Here is a 25,610-nt window from a genome sequence, read left to right as displayed (position 1 = left end):
CATAACATACATGGAAAATTTGTAGATAACATAAAAAAGGTGGGATGGCTAACATGTTGAATGACAGAGGCAAGATGTAAAAAGATCTTGGCACATTGATAGGCCAGTCTAATAGGATGAAATTTAATAGGTATGAATGTGAAGTTCTATACTTGGATTAAAAATATTCAACTATTGTAGTACAGGATGGAGTTAGGTGCGCCTAGATAGCAATTTGTTTGAAAAAAGACCAGGGTGTGGGAGTCATCCCTAGGATATTAGAGTTTGAGGAGACTATCAGTAAAGTTAATGCTTTCTTTGTTGTTCTTATTCAGCTGTTTTTCAGCCACAGCTGACTCTTTGTGACCTTGTTTAGGGTTTTCTTGGCAAAGATACTAGAGTAGTTTGATATTTCCTTTTCCAGCTCATTTTACAGATGTGAAACTGGGGCAAACAGGGTAAAGTGACTTGCCCAGGGTCACACAGCTAGTGTCTAAGGACAGATTTGAATTCAGGAAGAGGAGTCTTCCTGACTCCCAGTCCAGCCCTCTATCCACTGCGCCACCTAGCTGCCACCACAACTCCATCTTGGGTTGTTTTATTAATAGATGCATGGTATCACATCAAGACCATCACATCTTAGGAAAGACAAAAAAAAAAGTGGAAAGGATCCCAAAGAAGGGAAATCAGGCCAGTGAGAGGACTGGAGAGCATGCCACATGAGAAGGTGTTGAAGAAACTGGGAATGTTTAGTGCAGGTGATGCCAGTAGGGAGGGGCATGACAACTATATTCAGGTATTTGAAGGGCTGTCAAGATGAGAGACTTGACTTGTTTGCCTGACCCCATAGGGAAAAAGTAGGAGCAATGGGGTAAGAGTTACAGAGAGCCAGATTAAGGCTTGGGGTGAAGAAAAACTTTCTAACTATTAGAGCTTCCCAAAAGTGAGACAGGCTGCCTTGACAGATGACGAGTTCCCCTTCCCTGGGGTAACATCTGTAAAAAAAAAAAACATTTACTGAGAATGTTGTAGAGCAGTTCAGGTTCAAACTGCACAAGATGATCCTTGACCTGTTGACAATCAGATCTTTGTGATTCTGACCTCTATTCTTAGAGAAAAGCAAATGCTTCATTTTTTGGTGGTGGTGGTGGTGGGGATTCAGGGTTAAGTGACTTGCTCAGGGTCACATAGCTAGTAATTGTATGAGGTCACATTTGAACTCGGGTCCTCCTGACTCCAAGGGTGGTGATCTATCCACTTGCACTACCTAGCTGCCTCCCAGAATCTTCATTTTAAGAAAAGTGTTCAGGCCAGCCATATCTCTATTCTTCTCTAGGACATACTTTTAATTCTCTGGATTTTTTCCACTATCTGCCCCTATGTAGATACTTCCTCCCTCCCAATTCTATATCCCTTCTGCTTTTCAACTATCTTTTTCTGTGTTGTTTCCCCCCAGCCAAAGATTGGCTTTTTTTTGTTTTTTTTTTTTTGCTTGAATTTGTATTCCCTGAGATTGGTACATTGTAAGTGTTTCAAAAATCCTTGTTGGGGGGCAACTAGGTGGTGCAGTAGATAAAGCAACAGCTCTGGATTCAGGAGGTCCTGAGTTCAAATGTGACCTTGGACACTTGACACTTACTAGCTATGTGACCCTGGGCAAATCACTTAACCCCATTGCCCCACCAAAAAAAAAAAAAAAGCTTGTTGACACGTCAGGATTGCAGAAGGGGAAAAGTGGGGTCGATTCTGTAGCTCCCTTGAGAACTCTCAGCCACATAACTACCACCTCCCTAACGTGGAAGATGGGCAACCCAAATCTGGCCAAGAACACAACAATAGTGGGCAGACTATGGGGCCAACTTAATGGAATCACCGGTGCCAAGGAAGAAAGACTTAAAGAAAAAAAGAGACAAAGTGAAAGGGATAGGAGAATGTATACTCAATTGGGGTTTATTTATAAAAACGGTATTTCCATGAGATGAGCTCAGTGACTCCAGGCTTCACTGAGGAGTTTTAAGTGGCACAGCTGGCATTCCAGAAACAACAGACCAAGAAACCAGAGCAGCTACTTTGGGGGTGGGGGGGAAGATTGATTTTTTTTTTTTTTAAAGCAGGCAGAGCCTCTCCCCTCTACTCTGTCTCTCCACCACGCCCCGGAGCATGATGCAGGGGTACTTTTCGGGGGAGATGACGGCAGGGGAGCTGGTTTATTTCAGTCAACTGGATCAGATGACAGGAGATTTTACACCACAAAATGCTTTTAATGCTTGCATCAGAGGATAGGAAAATTTGACTTAAGTGCAGAGATGCAAAAAACACACACATCTATATTCATCTGCACACAATTTTGAACCACTGAGTGCTTATGACTCACACACACCTGGCACTTGCTTTGATCCCTCCTTCTAGCCTTCATGCATAGTTCAATTTGCTCAAAACAGAAAGGAGCCAACATATGCATTTGTTTCTGGATAAGAGACATAAACGGCTCTGTTCAACAAAAACAATAATGATTTGCTGTCTCTCATAAAGGAGGATGTTACAAATGACCCACCATCAAACAGTGAATGCATTTTCAGTAATGAGGATGGGATTGCACCAGTTCCCTCAATGCAGATTCTTAGCTGCTTTACTTGGCCCTAGGTGTGGAGGAGGTAGCAATTCAAGAGTCTGAACTACAAGAGCTATGGAAGAACCACAATGACCCAATAACCATACTCTGATTCCTATTTCCCCAACACCAGCTCAGTTGTGACCTCGAGTTCCCACTTTGCTGCTGGGATTTGGGGCTGCCGTTTTGGTTTTAACTCTCCCTCTCCCACTTACAGTGTGAAGGGACAAGATAATGTTTCACACTACTGATATTCCTTTTAGAGCATAAACTCTCAGAATGCAAGATCCTTCCTTGATATCCCTTTATCCTAGGCCATGTACCATCTATTGGTAATCTCTTTGCTAATTAGACCATTCTTTGGTGGACCACCCTGAAATGTGGATGACAGAGGACATCTGTTCAGAAGTATTCGTCTCCCAACCAAATGGCCAACAGCCCTCTAAGCTAGAGGTACTTTCTATCTGAGAGCTCCTGCTATGGTTCTCTCATTCCACTGGCTTAAAAATTTTTCCTCTTTTTGATCTGAGTAGGTTCTAAACTAATGGATTACACAAAGTGAGTGTGTGCGAGTGTGCGTGAGTGCGTGTGTGTATGTATGTGGGGGGGGTGGAGAGGGAGATGGAGAGGGAGAAGGGAGAGAGAGGGAGAGAGAGAGAGAGAGAATGGGGACAAAAAGGGAGTAATAAGTTGTGATGGACATTTTATATGCTGAAATTTATAAATCATCAAAATATGCTTAATTTGTTTTGTTAATGGTTAAAAATTTACAAATTATTTATTAAAAAGATAAAAAAAGGGGGCAGCTAGCTGGCGCAGTAGAAAGAGCACCAGCCCTGGATTCAGGAGTACCTGAGTTCAAATCCAGCCTCAGATACTTAACACTTACTAGCTGTGTGACCCTGGGCAAGTCACTTAACCCCAATTGCCTCACCAAAAAAAAAAAAAAAAAAAAAAGGAATTCCTAAAAAGATAAAAAGGAAAAATAAGGTATATATGGAGACAGGGAACAGTAGTTGCTGCTGAAAAGGAAATGTATAGAGATCTCCCAATGCTAATATAGGGGGAAAGAAAATAAGGTACAAGTGGAGGCTATAGGGAAATGGAGAAGACAATACATACAAGACTGGATGATGAAATGCTAAAGAGTAATTCTGGGGGGCAGCTAGGTGGTGCAGTGGATAAAGCACTGGTCCTGGATTCAGGAGGACCTGAGTTCAAATCTAGTTTCAGACTTACTAGCTGTGTGACCTTGGGCAAGTCACTTAACCCTCACTGCCCCACCAAAAAAAAGAAGAAGAAGAAGAAGAAGAAGAAGAGTAATTCTGTCCACTTCCAACTATCAATTCCCCTGAGTAATTAGCGGTATCCATTAAAATGCATGAAAACCCTCTTGCATTTGAAATAGACAAGCTTACTTCATCTCAAGCTACTGAGTTGTCTTGTCTGCGGCAGTGAAATGTGGTGAAGGCCAGGGACCTTTTGGAAGAGAGATGCTGAGAAATCTTGCTATAGGTCTGGGTGGTCAATGAGATTATTTCTGGATTCACAGAACTTTTGACTTTTTTTTTTTTTTTTGCGGGGCAATGGGGGTTAAGTGAATTGCCCAGGGTCACACAGCTAGTAAGTGTCAAGTGTCTGAGGCCGCATTTGAACTCAGGTCCTCCTGACTCCAAGGCCAGTGCTTTATCCACTGCGCCACCTAGCTGCCCCCGAACTTTTGACTTTTAAAAAGGTCTAAGGAGAAGGAAAAGTCTGTAAATGGATGGGAATGAAATGTCTTCCCATGACCTGACAACTTTTCAAAGCAGTGTCTCTTTGATGAATGGTTTAGACACAATGCTGCTATGACATCTCTTTATATGTACACTCACCACAGGGACCACTAGGCCAAAGATATATACTAGACTCAGTGGTTCTGGTCTGGATAGGCAGTAGGATGGGTTACCCTGGGTTGGTTTTGGTAACATCTTGTGAGGGTGGTAGTGTTAAGTTTTCAAGTAATTATGGTTCTAGCACTTACCATCTAGAATAAACTTTATCTCTAAGTGGGCTCTCTAACATCACTCTGTAGCAGTTTAGAACCATACTCCCGGTGCTCGGCCAGACTTTGTCCAGAGGTGGGCAGAAATGGGGGATTTGGGGGCTTGGGATTGGTAGGTTAGGGAGTCAGGAGTAAGATGGGACAAGTAGGGGGAGGCACTGTTTGACCACTTAATTTATCACTTTGCCAGGTCATGCAAACCTATTCCTACCCTATTGACCACAGGTATAGAAATTTTAAAAAAGTAATAGATGAAATCTCACCTAAAGTAAGTACTAGAAAAAAATAAGCTAATGTCATTTCAGCAGAAGCAACTGCTAATCTCACTTTGTTCTCACAGAGCATCTCTCTTCCAAGAGGTCCCTGGCCTTCACCACACTTCACTGCCGCAGACAAGACAACTCAATAGCTTGAGATGAAGTGAGCTTGTCTATTTCAAATGCAAGAGGGTTTTCATGCATTTTAATGGATACGGCTAATTACTCAGTACATTAAATGATTATGTACTGGTGATATTCTATTTCTCACATCTCATGACGGGGTGGGAGCTGTTTGCCTTAATCCACTGGAATAGGAAATGGCAAACCAGTCCAGTATCTTTGCCAAGGAAACCCCATGGAGGGTAGCTAGGTGGTGCAGTGGATAGTGTTCTGGTTCATGGTTCCGGGAGTCAGGAGGCCCTGAGTTCAAATCTAGCCTCAGATACTTACTAGCTAGGTAACCTAGGCAAGTCACTTAATCCTGATTGCCTCAAAAACCCCAAAGAAAACCCCATGGACAGTATTGGCATGCTATGGTCCATGGGGTCATGAAAAGTCAAACATGACCAAAGAAATAAACAACAATAACATCAAAGAATAAGCAAGTGGAATAATCTACTTTCAAGGCTTATTAGTGTTCTAATGGTGGCATAAAAGCCACAGACCTGTTAAGGATGTGTAACCATGAAAAAAGGTGTGTCACGTAACATGAGTGAGGGATAGTAGAACAGAGTTCAAGAATCAGACTGGGGGCAGCTAGGTGGCACAGTGGATAAAGCACCAGCCCTGGATTCAGGAGTACCTGAGTTCAAATCCGGCCTCTGACACTTGACATTTACTAGCTGTGTGACCCTGGGCAAGTCACTTAACCCCCATTGCCTGCCCCCCCCCCCAAAAAAAAGAATCAGACTGGCCCCTAGGAAATAGTAAGAGTCAGAGAGAGGCTTCTAAGTACAACTGAAGAACTCTTTTCTACAAGAAGTCTTTCCCAATCCCCCTTAATGCTACTGCCTTTCTTGTCTTGATTATCTCCTATTTATCCTCTATATATCTTCTATGTGCGTGTTTGTTTGCATATGATCTCCATTAAAGACTTGTCATTTCTTAAGGACAGGAGTTGTCTTTTTGCCTTTCTTTGTATCCCCAGACCCCAGCAGTTTCCTGGCAAACAGCTGTCTTGACTTGACCTGGGGGGTTCCTCTATAGAAGTTGAACTCTTCTTTAGGTGGGGAAACAGCTACACAAAAATCACACAGACATAGAGCAGTTGTACTCTGCACTGGTGGAAGGGGTTCCATGCCAGTGAGAGCACCGATTCATCAAAGTATTGAAATATGTTAAAATAAGACTGGGGAAAAAGAAGGTCCCTCAGTCTTATCAGACCCTCTGCAATTCTTACTGAGCCTTAATTTTCTTGTTTGTAAAATGGGGCCACACCGTTCCTTGTCTTATCTTAGCTCCCTCACAGAGTTAACAAAATGGTGTCACAGACCACAAAGGACATCTGGTTGTAAGGACCAAATGAGATAATGGATACAAAGGGCTGTGTGTGTGTGTGAGAAAGAGAAAGGGAAGAGAGAGAGAGAGAGAGAGAGAGAGAGGTAAGCCATTGTTAGACTGAAAGTGAGAACACATGTTAATTTCTTGATCTTGGGTTAACTTTTCTGTTGCTGATTTTACTGTTTAAAAAATCCAAATTGGGCCCAATGGGGAAAGAAGACAAGGTCTCCATGTTCATTTAGAATGCAAAGGTCATTCAACTCAAATCAAGAATGTCCTGCTTGGGTAGAGCAAATACTGAGTGCTCTGGTTGCTAAATGATAGATGGAATGGTCCACTACAACTGGTGGGCAATGATGGTGCTATAATTGGATTTGGTTAGATGTGCACGTGGTGAAATAGCAGAATCGCTAGCCTTGGAAGCTGAATATTTGAGTTGAAGTCCTGACTTACAAATTGGGTCATCACAGGCAAGTCAAATCACTTCTCTGAGTCTCAGTTTCCTTATCTATAAAATGGAGAGTAGCATCCTTGCACTACCTACAACATAGGGTTCTTATGAGACAAGTTCTTTGTAAACTCTAAATAAGTTTCTATAGAAATGGGAAATATTACAATTATTATTAGGCTTTTCCCTGTAATATACTAAACCTTAACATAACTGTTATCTTGATCCTCCAATATACAGAGCTCAGTTATTGCTCTTCTAAGGTCTGAGGGCTGATTAATGATTTTCTGGATTATCCAGGGTCCCCCCACCCCTTTTTTCCTCCACATTTCTGCCATTTGAGTTCCAAAACTTACTAACCTGGGTGACCTTGAATGAGTCACTTAAGCCTAGGAGTTTTGCTAATCCCATTTGACAGGGGGAGAAAACTAAGGTGATACCTCACAGATTTTTTTTTTTTTTTAGTGAGGCAATTGGGGTTAAGTGACTTGCCCAGGGTCACACAGCTAGTAAGTGTTAAGTGTCTGAGGCCGGATTTGAACTCAGGTCCTCCTGAATCCAGGGCTGGTATTGTATCCACTGCGCCACCTAGCTGCCCCTCAGAATTGTTTTTTTAGAAATACTTTGAGGGGCAGCTAGATGGCGCAGTGGATAAAGCACTGACCCTGGATTCAGGAGGACCTGAGTTCAAATTTGACCTCAGACACTGGACACTTACTAGCTGTATGACCCTGGGCAAGTCATTTAACCCTCATTGCCCTGCCCCCCAAAGGAAATACTTTGTATACTACATGTACACATACACCCATGGGTATAGAAATGGGTTATTATTATTAGAGAGGCAGTTTGGCATTGTAGATAGAGAGCTGGCCTTAAAGCCAGGAAGACCTGGGGTCAAGTCCTAGCTTGGGCATATATTATGTGACCCTGGGAAATTCCCTTAATCTCTCAGTGTTCCAGGGGACTCTTTGAGCCAATTTGTTGCGGAAAAAGTAACAACCTATAACTCTGGAGTTTCTTCAGCAGGAATTTCCCAGTTCTAATGAAGTGATGGTTCATACCCCTAGTCCCTATTATTAGCAGTCAGTTTATAGCTTAGGGTGCTTCCACTGGATACTGGCAAGGAAAACACTGAATAAAATGAAACAAAATTTAATTCAAAGAATCCACAATCTCATCATCGTAGTTACTCCCCCTAGCAGGAGAGATTTCAAACCTCTCATTCTAAGCAATATCTTTCAGTTTTTCTATAAAACCCCAATATAAGGTATTGCTAATGAAATGCACCGTGGGTCTTCTAAGGTTTGGGTTTTTTTGTAAACATCACAATGGATAGTATTACCTTGGTCAAGTCAGGTCACCTCATCCAAGTAAATATCACTTTTTTGTTTGTTTTTTGTTTTTGCAGGGCACTGGGGGTTAAGTGACTTGCCCAGGGTCACACAGCTAGTAAGTGTCAAGTGTCTGAGGCCGGATTTGAACTCAGGCCCTCCTGAATCCAGGGCTGGTGCTTTATCCACTGTGCCACCTAGCTGCCCCTAATATCATTTTTAAAAGAAGAAAGGAAAACATAAATATGTTTAATTCTAATGCTTGTAAAAGGCAATGTCTAAAAATGCTATGATTCTACAAGGGAGGAATCTGTGACTTGGCTAATATAAGGTTTTGGGATTATTGGGGATTTCATTTATCCATACTATCTGGATTACCAACACTCCCATACCCCTATCCCCTTAATGTGGATTAACAGAAACTTGGGTGTAAACACAACGTTTCCCAGGCAATAAAATCCCTCCTTCTTGAGGGGAAATCCAGGGTGAGAGCAACATCAGAAACACCCACTGTCTTTGGAAATGTAGCTGGGTAACCACACCCTACATCCCTATAACCCCCAGCTACTCCCACTCCTCATTCCATCCCACCCACGTCTGGACAAAGTCCACTTGTAGGACTCTCAGCTGCCTTCCCAAACATGGCACCAAACCGTCCAACATGAGTGGCAGCGTCTCTGCCTAAATCCACTCTCTCCCAAGCCCTCTAAAAACCTATTTGTAGACCACAGCATTTTGGTGACAGTTGGGCTGGAGGTGGCTTTGTAAACAAGTATAAAATAAAAGAGAAGAGGCAGCAGGTGCTCCCATTTCTTGCCCATCCCTGTTCTTCCTTATCCCCTCCTCCCCCAGACTTCACTTCCACTCCACCCCCACCCATGGAATACAACATCTGCTGCTGCATGGCAAGAATGGAAACATCTGAGAGCTTCTGAAAGTCAACAATGGCTCCATCTGCCACAGGCAGGCGGATTTGTTTGATGGGCCAGAAGGCCTGCTCAGTGACAGCTGACTCACTGGTTGCCACAGTAACCAGGATGCCGCACTTTTCTGAAATATTCCTGTTAATGCCAGGAGGGGCTTCCCTCTAGAAAGACATCACAATACAGGGATGCCCATGAATTATTTTCGTTGTTGCTGTTTTTAACCATCATTATCTTCCTTCTAGCCCTCTAATTAAAATCATAATTAATTGATTTAGATTTAGATGGTATCTTGGGAATCACTGAAGTCAACCCTCTCATTTTACATATGAAGAAACTGAGGCTCAGGGAGGTTAAGTGACTTACTCATGGTCACAGTGGAAATAAGTACTGGGGCAGGGATTTGAGTGTGGTTCTTGGACACCATAGCCAGTATTTTTTCCACTGGATTACTTTCTAACCAGCAGCTGTTGACAATAATATTGATGATGGCACCTCTCCTCCTCCTCCTCCTTCACTCCTCCTCCTCTTTCTTCCTCTCTCTCCCTTTCCTTTCTCTTTCTCCCTCTCCTTTTCTCTCCTCTCTTCCCCTCTTCCTCTCTCTTTTTCCTCCCTTCCTTCCTCTCTCTCACTCCCCCCCCCCTTTCTTTCTCTCCTTCCCTCTCTGAGTGGTCCTTAAGTAGCTTATAAAAGCAGTGCTAACTCAGGTCTCTGGGCCAATGTTTCCTAAACTGGTCCTTGTACTTGTGACTGTGCTAATGAGATGACCAGCAGGAGAACAAAGAGATCAGTCAGACTCCTCTGTTGCAAAGGAGAGCTGCCTTTGCAAGTCTGGTAAGCTGGGTGGCTTTTCCTACGTGTCAGCGTCTGCACTGTGTGTGTCCCTGGGGATTATTGGACCTGTATAGCAAACTGATGAAGGTCTTAAGGTACAGCATACACCACAGGGCTGGCCAGTGATGACACTGTGTCCCAGGGTCAGCAACACCCGTGTCCTTGACAATACTTCCTGATATTGGGTCTGCCTGCAACAGAGGGAGCCAGAGCTCGGCAGTCAGAGGTTGAAGGGCCCTGGCAATAATGTCCTGCAACCTTTTAAAGTGAGCCCAATGCCTTTTAGGAAGCTAAGCCCAGAGTGGTGGGCATGTTAATTTAGTAAGCCAAACCATCACCTAGGGAGGCCCCAGAGGAACATAAGAAGTCACATAACAATAACAACAAGAACAAACAATTATAATGATGATAATGACGATAGCTAACGTATGTCTAGTACTTACTCTGGGCTATATTATATAATAATAATATAGTATAATATAATATAGCACTTACTATGGGCCAGACACTGTGCTAAGTGATTTGCAAATATTATCATAAATCATAGAATCTGAGCTGGAAGAAATCTCAGAGGGCATCCCACTCAAGGGCCAACTGAATCACTTTCTGTAGGATCAAGGACAAGTTGTATGATCATACAACATGTGAAAATGTTTTCAAAAGTAAAAAAATACTATGAAAAGGTAAAGTATCCTCATAATCAGGCATCATGGTGATGATGATGATAGCTAACAATTATATGGCACATACTATGTGCCAGGTGGGGCAGTGGATAAATGCTCTGGCCCTGGAGTCAGGAGGATCCGAGTTCAAATCTAGTCCCAGACACTTCCTAGCTGTGTGACCCTGGGCAAGTCACTTAACCTTGTCTGCCTTAGTTTCCTCATCTGTAAGATGATCTGGAGAAGGAAATGGCCAACGACTCTACTCTACCTTCCAAGAAAACCCCAAATGGGGTCACAAAGAGTTGGACATGACTGAAACAACTGAAGAACAACTACAAAGGTGCTAAGCATTTACAAATATTATCTCATTTGATCCTCCCAACAACCCTGAGAGGTGGGTGCTATTATTATGCCCATTTTACAGAGTCTAAATGACTTGCCCAGGGTCACATAGCTAGTAAGTATCTGAGACTGGATTTGAACTCAGGACTTCCTGACTCCAGGCCTGGTGCTCTATCCAATGGGCCATCTAGCTACCTGGATTTAAAGCACCAGATTTCAAAACAGGAGATCAGAGTTTGAATCCTAGCTTTGACATATCATAGTTGTCTCATCTCAGGCAAGTCACTTCTCTGCCCCGGGTCTCAGTTTTCTAATCTGTAAAGTGGTGCTAATAAAATTTGTATTACTGACTTCATGGGGGTGATATGAGGAAAGTACTTGCTACATCTTATGGTACAAATTTTCTTTTTGGTCCAGACGTGTGATGATATCATCTCTATTAGGAAATTCCTGTTGAGGAAACTCCCTCTACCAAAGTAGAGCAACAGATAAGTCTTTTTTTTTTTTTTTTTTTTTTTTTGGTGCGGGCAATGAGGGTTAAGTGACTTGCCCAAGATCACAGAGCTAGAAAGTGTCAAGTGTCTGAGGCCAGATTTGAACTCAGGTACTCAGGTCCTCCTGAATCCAGGGCCAGTGCTTTAATCCACTGAGCCACCTAGCTGCCCCCAGCAGATAAGTCTTAAGAGAGTTGCCTGGGGCAGTGATATGTGAGGTGACTTGCCCAGGGTCCCACAGGCAGAATATGTTAGAAGCAGGACTTGAATCCAGGTTTTCCTGACCTGGAGGTCAGCTTTCTATCTCATGATGTCATGCAATGTGAATCATCATTATCATTATTTTTTTTTCCTGGAACCCAATCAATTAAGTTTAATTCTCACTGCCTGGCTCTGTATCCATCGACCACTTTGTGATTCATTATTAACCAGGCAACCATTGAGGGTGACTGGATTTCCAGCAGCTGCCAGGACTCAGTCCCTATGGCTTTGGTGAATAAGACTGTGAATGAGTCTGGTGTCATGGCAGCCTCTCACTCACCGTAGTGATGAACCTGTACAGTGGCTGGCGCCGCTCTGTGTACTTCACCGTGATGGGGCTCAGGTCGTAGCGAAACCAGATGGCGGGGATGATGCGGCCCGTGTGACTGTAGGCGACATATTCCTAAGGGAGGACAAAGAAAATAATGAGACCAGGAAATGTGAATCAATCCTTAAGAGAGAAGGTGGGGGATTTCTCAATTACTGTTTGGCTGGACGAGCGACTACTAAGATGCTTTCTCACTCCCACCCACCATTTCTTTCCCCTCTCTCTCCTGAATGACTGGTGAACAACTTCTCTTGCCAGTCACTGCATGGGCAAGCCCAAGGAAACCAAGCTTCCAACCTCTTAGAAGCTGACTAATCGCTCCCGACACCAAAAAGACTATTGAGACAGAGGCAGGAAGAAGCAGTAAAGATACCAAAGGAAAAAAAAAGCTAGATTTCTGGTCAGGCAGAGAAGATGGGAAGTCTTTCACTCCTAGGCCCCAGTCACTACACAGTTGCAAGGAGTGTCAACAGAGAAGGGGCAAGGTCAGAGTAGGAAGATGATGGATTTAATTCTGTCATTCTAAACTGGGGTGATCAAGAACATGTTAAGGACGTGCTGAGTCTGAAGTGAGGTGATCTTCATCTCAAAATCTTTTCCCTCCCCCTCCCTGGGTCTCAGTTTCCCAATCTTAAAGTGAGGCAGCTGGGCTCTAGGTCCTATATCCTATGTTCAAAGACTGGTCCTCCAGATGTCCACACTTGTGTATCTACTCAGACAATGAAGAGTTTGTAGTGCTGGGGTTTGGATGGCAACAACTAAACAACTCTCCCAGACCTCTTCTCCACCTTTGAAAGTTACAGATTGAAGAGCCATTTTTACCGTGCTACTTTTTCCTACCTGTAATGAGCAGAGCAGCCCTAACAATGTGGCCTTGGCTAAGGGCCACAGCTTCCATCCCACTCATATAAATGTCAGTATCAGCTGAGCAAGCTGTCCTGCCTGAAGAGCACTTTCAAAAAGGTCTCGGTCCAAAAAGCTTTATCGGTGTTTGGTGACACTGAACAGAAAAAATAAATTCTACCCTGTGAGGCAGCTGTAGGAGGAGGGTGATCTCACTGGCTACAGTGAAGGAAGAGCCAAAGGGCAGGAAAGGAACCCTGCTCGGGGAACTGCTGCGACCCAACGAGACTGAAGCCAGCCTGATCACAGTCATCTCTGTGGGCTTCTTGGCCTGGATGCTGCGCCTGTCAGTGATCATCAACTTACCTTCCTCCTAACACCCTGCTACATGTGCCAGCCACGGAGCTAGCCCTGGATAAGTGAATGTTGTTCCCTCAAACAGAAGCCATCTGCCTTCCGGAGGGTTAGAGCTAGGGTAGGGCAAAGCTAGCTTAGGATTTAGGATGGCATATGTTAAAACTGGAAAGGATCATAGGCTTTTATATTCATTCCAAACCTTATGTTTTATAGATGGAGAAGCTGAGGCACAGAGAAGGGAGAAAGGCACTTGCCTACTAATGTTATGGCTAAACCATAACTTACTCACCAGAAGGCAGAATATTAGGAGAACTGCCCCCCTCTTCCTCCCCCCAAAAAAAGTCTGATGCAAGGACCTGTGATTGGCAGATGGATAGAAGCACACAGAAGTGATAGACACAATCAGAAGGGATGACTTGGCAGATCAGAGAAGCTGGGCAATTTAGTCTAAATAACAGAGGTCAAAGGGGTGACTTTGTTACTGTCTTTAAATACACAAAGAAGCTTTATGAGGGGGAAGACTAACAGTTGTCCTCTGTATCCAAAGAAGACACAAACAATAAGAAAGAGTCTTAAATTAAAACGGGATAGATTTTGGTTGATTATGGTGGGGTGAGGGTGTGAGCCAATGGGAATTGATTTCCCTAAGGATCTCTAAGAAAAAACTGGAAATTAACCGGCTATCTGTACTTAATGGTCCTGTCTAGCTCCAGAATGCTATGAAATAATTATTGGTAGGAAAATGTCTGTATTTAAATATACATTGGGATAGTTTAAGAAATGTTTTTTGAATGACTTTCATAAACTTGGAACAGTGCCCTGGTGCCTAAAATGGAAAGGCTGACCTTTACTTAGAAAAAAGCGGCCAGTTCTGGATGGCTTAGGGGAAAAAAATAGAAAGTAGTAGGTGATCCTAAAAACTATCCTCAGTCATAGAGAATAGCGTTCAAATTCAACAAGCATTTATATCCTTATTATGTACAAAGTAAAACATTAAAGAAAGTAAAAAATAAGTTAAACATTAAGTTGAACTGGGGGAAATAAAGAGCTTAGATAAAATAATTTCTGTCCTCAAGGAGCTGATAGCCTGAAATGAGGAAAAGATACAAACGTAGAAGAATATAAAATACAATATTACATAAAAAGATTAAAGAAATGAGCAAAATACTGTATCAGATCTGAGGAGGAAGGCTATTTCAGGGTCAGAGGTGGTGCTAATTAGGGAAGAAAGAGAGCAAGTTTCATGGAAAAGGTGATGTGAGTTAGTCTTTAAGGGATAAGGAGGAAATCAATAAGCAAAAGTATGCCATCCCAGGTATAGCACAGATCACTAATGATTCTAGAACCCCTCCATATTTTAGATTCAATTTGAGATGTGCAAGGTAATTATAATTAAGCAAATGCAGCTCAAGGCTCCATTAGCATATTCTCTCACCAACATTTTGCTTCTTATCCCTGCTTCTCCCAATCTGCCCTCCATTTTCTTTGCCCTTTTCTTCCTTGCTTCTGCTCTCCCTTCTATCAGTATCCCCCCTTTTCCCCTTCCCCTTTTACTTCCCTAAAGAATAAGCTAAATTTCTTTATCCAAATGAATGTATATGTTATTCCCTCTTTGAACCAAATCTGATGAGTAAGGTTGAAACAATGCTCACTCCTCCCTTCTTTCCCTCTATTGTAATAGGTTTTTTGCACCTCTTCATATGACTTAATTAACCCCATCCATTAGCATATTCTCTACCAATTCAAGGAGGTACCACAAATCAAACAGAAAATCAGTGAATTGGGACAGACTAACCAAGTAAATAAAAGAGAAAAACAAAGTGGTAAGAATACTTCTTAGCTTAGCCAAAGCAGGAAATTAAGAAATAACACTAGAAATGCAAGAAGGTGCCAAGTTGTATAAAATTCAGGCAATAGTGAGCCACTGATGATTTTTGAACAGAGGAGAATCATGACTCCATAGCTATGTTTTTTGATGCATATAATCAATGCACTCTCTTCTTTCATGCTATTTGTTTTATGTTTTCTTGCCCTCAAAGAGCTTATATTCTTCTTTTTTTTGGTGGGGCAATGAGGGTTAAGTGACTTGCCCAAGGTCACACACCTAGCATAAGTGTCAAGTGTCTGAAGCCAGATTTGAACTCAGGTCCTCCTGAATCCATGGCCGGTGCTTTATCCACTGTGCCACCTAGCTGCCCCTCTCTTCTTTCCATCATATGGAATCTACTGTAGGTTTGAGAAGATAAAAATTGAATTTGACTTAACTTCCAGGTTTAGATTTTCTGAGTTTAATGGCCCTAGATGCTTCCTAACAATGCTATCTTCTAATAGAAGTAGCTTCTGAGAATGCAGGACTTGAATCTAGAGAATGCCACATCTTTCTCAAATCTATATTTGTTCAGCTCAGTATCAGCTTCAGTACCTTAATGCAACACAGCTAATGATCTCAAGTATCATCTCCCTAGCTATGCTGACATTTAAGGGCACCAATGACCAGTTAGAGCCAGACCTGGAAGTGCATCAGATGCTTCTGTGTCTGGGGTTGGAAATGTCCAACAATTCATATCTTGTTGTGTCAAGGAGACCAAGAATCATAGACTTAAGAGTTAAAAAGAATGTTAGCGATCATCCCTCATTTTACAGATGGGGAAACTGCAGGCCAAGAAGGAAAAGTGATTTGTCTAAACTCTTATGAGTTTAGGTAGGAAGTGGCTGAGAGGGGATTCAAATCCAAGTCTTCTGACTCCCAAATGGAATACTCTTGCCATTTTACTACAACAGGGGCAGAAATACTCAAAGCCAGCAGGTGGGCCTAAACCCAAGAGTATACATGGGAAATCATTTGATGTTCTGGGTTTGTTCCAGTTCAATAATTTAAGAAAAGACATTAGTTCAGTTTAAAAGAGGATGAGGTGGGCAGCTAGGTGGTGCAGTGGATAAAGCACTGGCCCTGGATTCAGGAGGACCTGAGTTCAAATTCAGGCTCAGACACTTGACACTTACCAGCTGTGTGACCCTGGGCAAGTCACTTAACCCTCACTGCCCACCAAAAAAAAAAAAAAGAGGATGAGGTACTAGAAAGAACATTAGCTTAGATATTAAGAGACATGGGTTTATAGCACAGGTCTTTTTGGGCAAATGAAAAAGGAAAAGCCTGGACTAAATGAAGTCAAAGGTATCTTACAATTCTGACAACTGTTTTAGGTGCTGTTTTTACTGTTGTTGTTGGGGGGGGGTGAGGGTAGTGGTGATAGTGGAATAGAGAGAGAAACTTTTACATGATTCCTAGTTCAGATAAAAAATAAACATATAAATATGTACTATATATAATATTTTATATAACATTATATTTAGAATATATTTATGTTATATTCATGTAACATTACATATAAATATGTAAGTATAAATATACAGTACATAACATTGTATAAACACATAATAGCTTATAAACATACAATATTGTATATTATATAAGTATAATAATGATATATTATGTAAATATATAACATTGTATAACATGCGATCTAATATGTAAATATTAGATAGATGGATAGATTAGATTAGATATTTGGGCTTATAAGAACAATTCATTCTAGGTTTTTTGGTACAGAGGGAAGAGCATGGGATTTAGAATCAGAGGACTCCAGGCTTCTCCATTTAGTACCTGTGTGATATCGAGCAAGTCATTTCACTGTTCTCTGCCTCATTTTCCTTAACCATAAAATGAGGGTACTGGGCTAGATGGACCCAGGGGTTCCTTCTGATTCTCAACTGATGCTTTTCCATAATTTGCTAGCAGGCATAGATCTTATGGATTTAGACTGTCTTGTGCCTCTCTGGGTCCCCATATGGCTCTGGACCCCCAAGGGATTGACTGGAGGGTTTCCCTCTCTACAGTTGATCCAATGAGCAACTCAACTCTTTGAGCCCTTATTTATGCACCTTTCTCTGCCAGCAGAGGCCGCAATTGTACACTTCGATAATGCCTGAATGTCCCTTAACCCAGCCCTGTGAGAGCAGAAAGAAAAAGACATTTAAAATGACTTGCAATAAGGAGCTCTTTGAGTGCTCAGCCAGTCCTTCCCCATACTTCCCTCTTACCTTGTTGGCTACTGTGTATTGGTATGAGTACCGCTGCTTTCCACTCTTATCTTCATACACCGTGGGGACGATCTTCAAGATGTAATCATGGGATGCAAGGGCTGCCGGGAAGATGAAATAAAGAGCACCATTAAGAAGGTTAAATTAAAGTTTTGCTTCCTATAATTAGAGAATGTGTATGTGTGAGTGTGTGCATGCGCACGCACACCCACATCCCTATTCTTATATTATGTCTGATTCACTCTGTGACCTCAAGTTCCTCCTTAGTAAAGTGGGGATAGTGGTATCAATCAAATGAATTTTATCCCCCAAATTAACCCAACAAATAAAAATCACTAAAGCGTGTACAAATAAAAAACACTGAAGTCCTTTAAGTAGTTGCCAAATGACTTAGAAGTGATTTGGCAACACTCAGAGTTAGCTACTAAGGATTAATGTTCCCAAATTCTTATCACCATTTTCACTTTACTCCATACCTATTCACTCCACCATATAACCATATGGTAACAGGGTTAAGAAGCTACAAGGAGGGGCAGCTAGATGGCGCAGTAGATAGAGCACCAGCCCTGGAGTCAGGAGTACCTGAGTTCAAATCCGACACTTAACACTTACTAGCTGTGTGACCCTGGGCAAGTCACTTAACCCCAATTGCCTCACTAAAAAAAAAAAAGAAGCTACAAGGAACTATAGAGAATACTTAGTCTAACCTCAGGTTACAGATGAACAAACTGAGGCCCTTTGAAGGATTTGCCCAAGATCACACAGCTAATAAGTAAAAGCTAAATCCGGGTCTTCCAGTTCCCAATACAATATTCTTCCCCCCATACCACAGTGGTCATTATGGTTCTTTTGGTTTCTCCCAGACAGATCCTTGATACAATAAATTAAGAAACTAGGAAGTTCAGGTGGAAGAGATTAGAGACGCTTTCTTTACCTACTTGGCTTAATCTTATCTCCCTAGTTTTAGTTTAATCCAAGCAAACCTACACACTTAAGAACATTTTTCCCCAGAGAAAATTTTGCTTAAGGAAGGTTTACCTTGGATCCTATATAAGGAGTTTTAGTTGCTGAATCATTTACAAACTATCATTAAAAGCATTTCATTTAGAAGTGGACATGGTAGCTAGCATTCCTGGTTACTTGGGTTCTCTGAAGAAACCACAAAGGTTGCAATGTATTTGTGGTCTCATGAGTGTGGATGTCCCCTCCACTCAGGCAGAATCTCTTCCTGTACAGGATTTTAGTCCCTTTCCTTCCATAAAAGTCACTATTCAGGATCTATTAGGAGCCTTCCTTTAGATCAGGGGTTTTTAACCTTTTTTTGTGTCAAAGACCCTGTTGGCAGTCTGGTGAAGTCTGTGGAACTCTTTAGTTTTTTAAATGTATAAAATAAAAAGAAATACATAACATTACTAAGGAAATGAATTATTTCAAAATATGGTTATTAAAATGATTTTTTAAAATACCAAGTTTGGGTAGCTAGGTGGCACAGTGGATAAAGCAGCGGCCCTAAATTCAGAAGGACCTGAGTTCAAATCCGATCTCAGACACTTGACACTAGCTGTATGACCCTGGGCAAGTCGTTTAACCCTCATTGTCCCAGCCCCCCCCCCCAAAGTTCTCAGACTTTAAGTTAAGAACCCCTCTTCTATGTTTTCTTTTCTTTTTTGGCTGGTAACATGTTAGGTGTATGACACCCAGCACCATTCAGGTCTCCATTATCTTTTTTTTTTTCCTTTTTTTTTCCTTGGTGAGGCACTTGGGGTTAAGTGACTTGCCTAGGGTCACACAGCTAGTAAGTGTCAAATGTCTGAGGCCAGATTTGAACTCAGGTCCTCCTGAATCCAGGGCCAGTGCTCTATCCACTGCACCACCTAGCTGCCCCTTCCATTATCTTTTGAGTCAACTACAATTTTGAGTCTCTGAAGTTCATGGTACTTGGAATTCATAACTATAGAGCAATACTACGAAAATGGGTGTTGAAAATTGATGTTGGTGGGTTTTTTAATCAGGGAGCAGTTGCTGATTCTTAATGTCTTTTACCCATTTCCATCCCTCCAAAATGGTACAGTGGAATGTTGTAAATATTTTGTGTATGCTTCTTGTACATAGTGTCTTCCCAGTAGAATATAATCATCCTGAGGGCAAGGATCGTTTCATGTTTGCCTTTGTACTGTCAATAAGTGCTAAAATGCTTATTGATTAATTCATTGACCTAGGTTTGAATCCTAGCTCTGATGCTCTTGACCCTGGGTATGATTGCTTAACCTTTCTGGGTCCCAGTGTTCTTATCTGTAAAATCAGGAGGGCTGGACTCGATCAGGAGGGCTAAACCCCTGTGATCACCTCATCACTGCTGGAGGAGAAGGAAATAAGGTTAAGCCAAGGACCACTTTTTTTCTTTTTCTTCTTCTTTTTTTTTTTTTTTGGTGAGGCAGTTGGGGTTAAGTGACTTGCCCAGGGTCACACAGCCTGTAAGTGTTAAGTGTCTGAGGCCGGATTTGAACTCAGGTCCTCCTGACTCCAGGGCCGGTGTTCTATCTACTGCTCCACCTAGCTGCCCCTTTTTTTTTTCTTTATGTTTTGTGGGCTGCATTGGCCAAATTGATGATTACTTCATGGCCAGTCCTCTGATGGTCAGAATCTGGGAACTTGGCTTGGCAGGTCCTTGAAAAGCAGTTACAGACTGTTACTGGGTGTGCGCTTTCAGCCTGTGAGCCCAGCTCAGCAGAACCTGCCAGATTGTGCTCCATTAGCACACTCTTTTAGAGGGTCAAGTTTCTGTGGAGGAGCCCTGCTTGCTAGAATTACAAATATTTATAATCACTACAACCAGGACTCAAGACCCAAGTCTCTGGAAAACACTCTACCAGATGTGCTGAAGCCATTTGAATAGATCTGCAAGGATGCATAATGGAAGACTTAGGAGTCAGAGAAACTGGGTTTGATTCCTAGCTCAGGCATTTACTGATTATGAGATCTGGGGCGGCCACTGAACCTCTCTGACCCTCAGTTTCCTTTCTGTAGAATGGGCATAATAATATTTGCGCCTTCTACCTCATAGAATGGTTCTGAGAGGAAGCTTGTTCTAAACCTCAAAGTGCTATAGAAATATAATCTATAATTTAGATAATAGATTTGGGGCTGGAAAGGACTTCTGAGTCTATCTAGTCCAATCCTCTCATTTTACAAGTAAGGCCTAAGGGGCAGCTAGGTGGCACAGTGGATAAAGCACTAGCCCTGGAGTCAGGAGTACCTGAGTTCAAATCCAGCATCAGACACTTGACACTTACTAGCTGTGTGACCCTGGGCAAGTCACTTAACCCCAATTGCCTCACCAACAAAACAAAAACAAAAACAAGTAAGACCTATATAGCCCAAATGATTTGCCAAAGGCCACACAGGCAGCAGGCAGCAGAGATGGTGTTTGAACCCATGGCCTCTGAGTTCAAGTATGGCATTCCCTCCTCCATGACTCATTGCCTCTTCTCTCTTAGGCTGAAGTTTCTACCATGCTTTCACACACATGGCATCCCAATCTCTCCCATAAACTTCCAACTACCTTCTCAATCCCCTGTCCCCCAATCTCCCCACTAAACAGGGAAGGACACCGAAGAGTTTACCATTTTCTTTATATCTCTATCCAAAGCACTTAGTACATATTTTTGTCCTCTATGGGTTCTCTGATCTTAAAAGGTCAGGCAAGAATTCTTATGGTAACAAATGTTTTCCTGATGTTCTGTGTATATAGAGCTTTGCATGAGACACCAGAAGCTGTAATGTCACAGGCCAACATCTCTCAAAAGAAAGAGGTCTCAGAGGCCATGTAATCCAGTCTCTTCATTTTATAGATGGAATCATACAGGTAGTAAGCTTCAGAGGATGAATTTGAATCCAGGTCTTTGAAGCCAGAAATTAAATAAAGAATGGTCTTTGATCTAAAGGAGCTCATAATTGTTAGAATAAAAAGAATACTGGATGGAGATGGGTTTGGGTGCCAACACTGCAAAGGCATGCAGGCCTTCCTTCAGGCTGCCAATATTCTTTCTTTTTTTTTTTTAAATAAAGTATTTTATTTTTTTCCTGTTACATGTAAAGATAGTTCTCAACTTTTGTTTATACAAGCTTTCCAATTTCAGATTTTTCTCCCTCCCTCCCCACCTCCCCTAGACAGCAGGTAATCTGATATAGGTTTTTTATATATATATATATATATATATATATATATATATATATATATATATATATATATATATATACATACATACATACATACATACATACATACATATATATATACATAATAACATTAAACATATTTCTGCATTAGTCATGTTATAATAGAAAAGTCAGAGCAATGATGAAAAACCTCAAAACAGAAAAACAACAGCATCAAAAACAAAAGAAATAGTATGGTTCATTCAGCATCTATACTCCACAGTTCTTTTTTTTTTTTTCCCTGGATTTGGAGCTCCTCTTCTATCCTGAGTTCCCTGGAACTCTTCTGTACCATTGCATTGGTGAGAAGAATATAGTCCATCACAGTAGATCAACACACAATGTTGATGATACTGTGTACAATGTTCTTCTGGTTCTGCTCATCTCACTCATCATCAGCCCACACAAGACCCTCCAGGTTTCTCTGAACTTCTCCTGCTCATCGTTTCTTACAGCACAATAGTATTCCATTGCATTCATATACCACATCTTGTCCAGCCATTCCCTAATTGATGGGCATCCCCTCAACTTCCAATTCCTTGCCACCACGTAAAGGGCAGCTATAAATATTTTTGTACATGTGGGCCCCTCTCCCCTTTCCATGATCTCTTTGAGAAAAAAACCCAAAAGTGGTATTGCTGGGCCAATATTCTTTCTTTCTTTTTTTTTAGTGAGGCAATTGGGGTTAAGTGACTTGCCCAGGGTCACACAGCTAGTAAGTGTTAAGTGTCTGAGGCCAGATTTGAACTCAGGTACTCCTGACTCTAGGGCCGGTGCTCTATCCACTGCACCATCTAGCTGCCCCCCAATATTCTTTCAATGATGATGTTGGACTGGGTGTAGCTCCTAACAGTCTATGTTTTACATGTCAAGGTGAAATTTGGGCCCAAGGCACAAAGTAGAAAAGTCTGGCCTTCTCTGGGAAAGAATGAGACAGAAAGGCAGCTAGATGGCGCAGTGGCTAGAGCACCGGCCCTGTAGTCAGGAGGACCTGAGTTCAAATCCGGCCTCAGACACTTGACATTTACTAGCTGTGTGACCCTGGGCAAGTCACTTAACCCCAATTGCCTCACCAAAAAAAAAAAAAAAGAAAGAAAGAAAGAGACAGAAGGACAGCTAGATGGAGCAGTGGCTAGAGCACTGGCCCTGGAGCCAGGAGGACCTGAGTTCAAATCTGCCTTCAGACACTTACCAGCTGTGTGATCCTGGGCAAGTCACTTAACCTTGATCGAGCCCCCCCCCCCAACCCCCAAAAAACAAAACCCAAAACCCAGGAAGAATGAGATGCTAAATTCCCAAGGCTGGTTGCTAAGTATGGCAGTAGCCTTAAGGTGAGGGAGGGAAACTATACAATGTAGCTGCTCTCAGAGACATGTAGTAGCATGAGGATTGAAGACATTCTGCTAAGTGCTCTAGGGGCAAGAATTTTAAAAATGTAAAGAAAGCCAGAAGTTAGCAATAGGAAGGAGGAAGTAGAAGATAGCAGACAGGGTTAGGCTACCCCTCTAGAGCCAGCAAGGCAGATTTTCAAAATAGGAGACTACTCTGGAGGACTTTTCATCATAGAGAGTGTAAGTCCTGTACTTTACTCAATGAAATTTAAAGTCTGCTTTACGGCAAAATGAGGGCAGGGAAAAACTTCTACAGGATTCTCAACAATCCCATCCTGCTCCCCTTTCTCCCAACCCTTTCCTGGTCCAGCCTTCCTTTATCATTACTAGCCAGCTGAAGTATTCAGTGTAACCTTAAGCAGAGACTGGATGTTGCTTTAGAACGTGTTGTTAACATATAGGAGCCCCAGCAGGAAGAGAGAAAACTGCTGCTAATCTGTACTTGACTGGGAGTGTGGCCCTCCTTCTTGGACAAGTCAGTCCACATTTGAGACACTGAGTTTCCTCACTTCCATCAAATATTATTAAGTGACAGCTACATGCCAGGCACTGTGCTAAGCACTGCAGATACAAAAAAAGACAAAAGACAGTTCCTGCCCTTTGAGAAGCTTACAATGTAATAATAGATGGAGAGGAGAAGGGAGAACAACAGCTGGACCAGATTTCTAAGGTCCCTTTATAGCTCTAAATCTGATGCTATCTTGGGGACAATATTTCTAGGTGATACTTTTGTGTCAAAAAATGCACACGTATCTGAGTGGGATAGGGGTATGTGTGTGTGAAATCATCTATGTATAGGTATTCACAAATGGAGATATGTGTTCAGGCCTGTTTATTATTTAATCTAATAGGAAATGCTTAGAAGTTGCAAAAGGGTAGAAAAAGATAAAGGACCATTTCAGGAGGGGGGGCAGGTTACAAAAGAGGTGAAGAGAGGAAATGAAACAGCCAGTCATAGGATTGTAGAATTTTAAGAAGGGCAATGCCCTCAATTCACAGAGGAAGAAACTGAGGCTGAGAAAGGCTGCCCCTTGGAGCCAAGATTCCATCCTATGTTTTCTGACCCCAAATCCCATTACTCTTTTCACTCTGCCATATGGCTATAGTTATTCACAGCATGCACTGTGTGTCTGGTTCCAGGGACACAATGATTAACAAAGATACAGTGTTGTATCCTCAAGGAACTTAGGCTCCAATAATCTCTTTTTTCCATCCGCTAAATAACAAATCCCAAGCCATCAGATATTTAAGTAGAGCGTGAGACCTAGAATCACGAAGATCTGGATTGAAACCCTGACTCCAACATGAACTCGCTGTGTGGACCCCAGTGGGAAAGTAATTTATAAAAGTAATCTCTCTGAGCCCCAAATTCCTTATCTCCAGAATGAGGATAATAATAGCACCTATCTCCCAGTGCTGCTGTGAGGCTCCAATGAGATAACATGAAAAATACTTTTCAAACCATGAAGAGCTATTTTTATCAGCACTATTATTATTAGAGTAACAGGCAACTAGGTGGTGCAGTGGAGAGTGCGCCATGCCTGGAGTTAGGAATAGTCATCTTCCTGAATTCAAATTCAGCCTCAGACTGGCTATGTGACCCTGGGCAAGTCATTTAACCCTGACTGTCTCAGTTTCTTCCTCTGTAAAATGAACTGGAGAAGGAAATGGAAAACTACTCCAGTATCTTTACCGAGAAAACCCCAAATGAGGTCATGAAGAGTCGGACATGACTGAACGTCAGCAGCCATAGTGGTAGCTGGAAAGAGTCATAACAAGATAGCACATCAAACTTGACCTAAGTGCATAAACAGACTAAATCTCAAGGTGTGGCCAGATTAGCAGTTTTAGCTTTCCCCCATTAAGGATCACATCCCAGATTCTGATCGAGGAGCTCAAGAGCATCAGCTCTAATCCTGCTGGCCTTTGAGCAAGTAGCTATGCTTCTGGATTCCTATAGCATTAAAGAGCTCAGTGACGAAAGCATGCTCCAATCGGAGATACATACGGTTAGAAGTGAGTTTGTCTGCTCCTCCCAGAGCGTTGAATGCTCCATGAATGTTCTGAACCTAGAGACAAAGACAGCTTGTGTCAATCATTTCTACAGAAGATTGGAGGAATTAGTTTACCATAGGATCTTATACATGCATTAGCTTAGACCCATTTAGTGCAAGGGTTCTTAACTTCTGAGTATCAGGGACACTTTTGGCAGTCCAGTGGAGCCTAAAACACCTTAGAATGCTCTTTGTTTTTTTTTTTAAAAGACTTCCTAGCTTACCCAAGCTGGAAGGGTAGGAACTACTCACAGGCTCAATCCCACTACTTATCAACACAAAAGTTTCTGATTTGGGTTGGCTCATCCCTCCTTAGGTAGACTGGTGACCACCTGACCAAGGGAACTTGGTATATTGATGCCAAACTTAGTGTGGACACCTAACAGCATAGCCCATTGCAGCATTAGAATTCCATAGCTCAAGTGATCTGTCGACCTCAGCCTGCAAGTAGTTGGGATTTGTGGTAGATGAGATTTAGCAGATACTCAGGGGCCCACCTGGAGATTGATTTAAACTGATTGAATTAGATAAGGAGACTAGGGGGCAACTAGGTGGCGAAGTGGATAAAGCACCGGCCCTGGATTCAGGAGTACCTGAGTTCAAATGTGACTTCAGACACTTGACAC

General features: G+C 42.2%; 1 protein-coding gene across 1 annotated transcript in view; it reads right to left on the bottom strand.

The window, feature by feature from the left end:
* The window catches only part of ERGIC1 (endoplasmic reticulum-golgi intermediate compartment 1), a 152,408-nt gene that overhangs the window by 6,350 nt on the left and 120,448 nt on the right, over positions 1 to 25,610 (bottom strand). Inside the window, exons 7-9 of the mRNA XM_043986278.1 lie at positions 24,939 to 24,999; positions 17,322 to 17,422; positions 11,973 to 12,095 (exon numbers count right to left, since the gene is read on the bottom strand). Coding sequence (XP_043842213.1) covers positions 11,973 to 12,095; positions 17,322 to 17,422; positions 24,939 to 24,999 — 285 coding nt within the window. The remainder of the gene's footprint in view (positions 1 to 11,972; positions 12,096 to 17,321; positions 17,423 to 24,938; positions 25,000 to 25,610) is intronic.

This window comes from Dromiciops gliroides, chromosome 2, assembly GCF_019393635.1.
Source record: "Dromiciops gliroides isolate mDroGli1 chromosome 2, mDroGli1.pri, whole genome shotgun sequence".
NCBI lineage: Eukaryota > Metazoa > Chordata > Mammalia > Microbiotheria > Microbiotheriidae > Dromiciops > Dromiciops gliroides.
The sequence above is the reverse complement of the archived record's forward strand: the minus strand, read 5'-3'. Positions and strand labels throughout refer to the sequence as shown.